Source organism: Verticillium dahliae, genomic scaffold, assembly GCF_000150675.1.
Source record: "Verticillium dahliae VdLs.17 supercont1.22 genomic scaffold, whole genome shotgun sequence".
Lineage (NCBI taxonomy): Eukaryota > Fungi > Ascomycota > Sordariomycetes > Glomerellales > Plectosphaerellaceae > Verticillium > Verticillium dahliae.
Window position 1 is genome coordinate 233,811 of NW_009276918.1, and position 2,175 is coordinate 235,985.

Below are 2,175 nucleotides of genomic sequence, written 5' to 3' on the forward strand. Positions count from 1 at the left end.
GCTGCTGCTGGCGTGTTTGTGGAATCTAGAGAGTGGAGGTTGCTATGCGGTTGGGCTGCTGCAGCAGACGGACCACCGAACGGCTGCCCCGAGTCGGTCGATCGTAATGACGGCGTCGAGTAGGGCGTGGGCTGTGAGACTTCCGTATCAAAGACGGACATGAAGAGCTTCTGCCTCTGGGCAGCCCATCTTGACGCGGTCATGGCCATCGTGGACCTCGGTCGTCAGAGGCTCATCGGCAGATCCAAGGCGTATCTTCAGTGGACACCCATCCAGCCCGAGAGACTAAAGCCCGGATGACTCGTTGTGCGTCTTGCCGGTCACGGGGCTGTCGTTCAGTGCCTGATCTCTCCAATCTCAGACGGCGAAGGTGTGTGTCGTCGTTGAGGCGTGTTTCCTTTGTTTGTGCTTTGTGCCTGGATCCGACGTGCCTAAGCGCGGGCGCCTACGAAGCGAGAAGGTGGGGTCGAGCCTATCACATAGTCGCGGTTGCCGCCAGGCGCCTGTGAGCCGCGCATTGGTGGCGTCGGTTGGCTCAGCTCGACAGTCCGGTACCTTCCAATCAACACTGTCTTTCCCCGACTCTTTCCCGGCATCTCCTTCTCCCGAAAGCCGTCTGTCTGTTCCCCTTGGATCCAGGCTTGCCAGGCAGGAAGCACCGGGGGTGCCTGATCCTTGCAATAGCTCCATTCGTGCAGCTCTGCAAGAAGCAGCTCTGCAAGAAGGTACCGTACCATCACGATCGTGATTACCATCATCCAGGCAGGCACGCGTCCTCATGTCAGCTTGCTTTGCTACCATGCCATCCACGGCCACACTCGCCTACAGATACTACTCTCGGATTCCCAGGCGCCTGCCCACCCCTCGCTCCCCCTTGGAGCTACCGTACCTACTTTGTACTGTATTGTACCACCTCAGCTCTCCCGTCACTCGTTGCCATGCTGCCAGAATCGTCCACTGGCTTCAATCCCCTTGGCAAGACCGGCATGTCATCGTCTGACGAAGACAGTCTCTTGGCATGCAGCGCCGCGCTTGACCAGGCCAAGTTGATGAGACCTGCACCCACGGCTCTCTCGAGCGTCCCTAGTTCAATGCACAGTCAAGTCACGGTTCGTTCGTCAACAGACTAACCAGTCCGCTTTGCGACACCTCGATCCACCACGGAAACCATGCAACCCAGGAGCCAGGGCTGCCCTTAGCAGCTGGGATTGGAGAGCGTCTGCACCATCACTTCGTGAGACCCCAAGAAGACAGCTCGCAGCGCCCGACCACCCCTCCACCACCCTGATGGTTGCGTTGGCGGACCATCTGCCGACGCCACGTCGACTCGGGTACCGACTTCATCGCGCAGACGCCGTTCGTCGAATACGCGCGCTCTGCTGACCGAGACCGTGCAGGTCAGAACATATAGCCATCATGACTCGCTGTATCGAGGATGAACGAGGTGGTGGGAGAATCGAGACCGGGGCACAGATCCCCCGACGGAGGGGGCACGCATGGGGGAAACTGGAGAGCTGCAAATGGATACCTGGGGTTGAGCGGACTCTGGTCGAGCTCGACGTCTTGTCGCGACCTACAACCGGCGTCGTATCTTGCAGATTTCAGACGTCAACGATCAACAGGCAATCCATTAGCCAAGGCGAGAGCACCGGGTTTTTCGCCTATGGGTAATTCGACCGCTGTTGCGCCGGCTGTCTGCACACCCACTAGGCTTGGACAAGCTAGTCCTGCTGGCTTGTTCGACAGGTCGCAACGTTCACTTCACGCCCGCCCGCATTCAAACCCCTCGAGAGACACGGGGCCATCCCACACGAATCACAACCGTCATCCAGCGAGGTGGTGCATCCCACGCAACCTTTGCAGCCTTGCAATAATGGCGACAGGCCTTCTTCAGAGCTTCCATGTGGCTGTTCGAAGGGTTCCCCCCCCCCCCCAGTCGATACCACCCTGCTCGCTCTCCGGAAGCGAAGCAGCCAATAGCCACCATGTCAGGGTCCTCCAGTGCTGCGGCCGCACAAGGGGGAGGGGGGGTGGCCCAAGGACCAGACCTCGAGCTGTCGCGGCAAAGCACCAGCCAAGAGTGAGTTGCATCCTTGACCGAATGGAACAGCATCCGGACATCGGTCCTGCATGTCTACTTACATGAAGTGCCAAGCTCGATCAGCCATGGGGGTC

At 59.3% G+C, this 2,175-nt stretch overlaps 2 protein-coding genes across 2 annotated transcripts in view; one reads left to right on the plus strand and one right to left on the minus strand.

Moving 5' to 3' along the window:
* Positions 1-1,415, minus strand: part of VDAG_08754 (anaphase-promoting complex subunit 2) — a gene marked incomplete at both ends in the record, with an annotated part of 3,094 nt that extends 1,679 nt beyond the window's left edge. The window contains 3 exons of the mRNA XM_009651071.1: positions 450-713; positions 911-1,083; positions 1,370-1,415. Of these exons, the coding sequence (XP_009649366.1) occupies positions 450-713; positions 911-1,083; positions 1,370-1,415 (483 nt within the window). The remainder of the gene's footprint in view (positions 1-449; positions 714-910; positions 1,084-1,369) is intronic.
* Positions 1,416-1,985: 570 nt separating this feature from the next.
* VDAG_08755 (uncharacterized protein) overlaps positions 1,986-2,175 on the plus strand; it is a gene marked incomplete at both ends in the record, with an annotated part of 1,504 nt that continues 1,314 nt past the window's right edge. The window contains one exon of the mRNA XM_009651072.1: positions 1,986-2,080. Coding sequence (XP_009649367.1) covers positions 1,986-2,080 — 95 coding nt within the window. The remainder of the gene's footprint in view (positions 2,081-2,175) is intronic.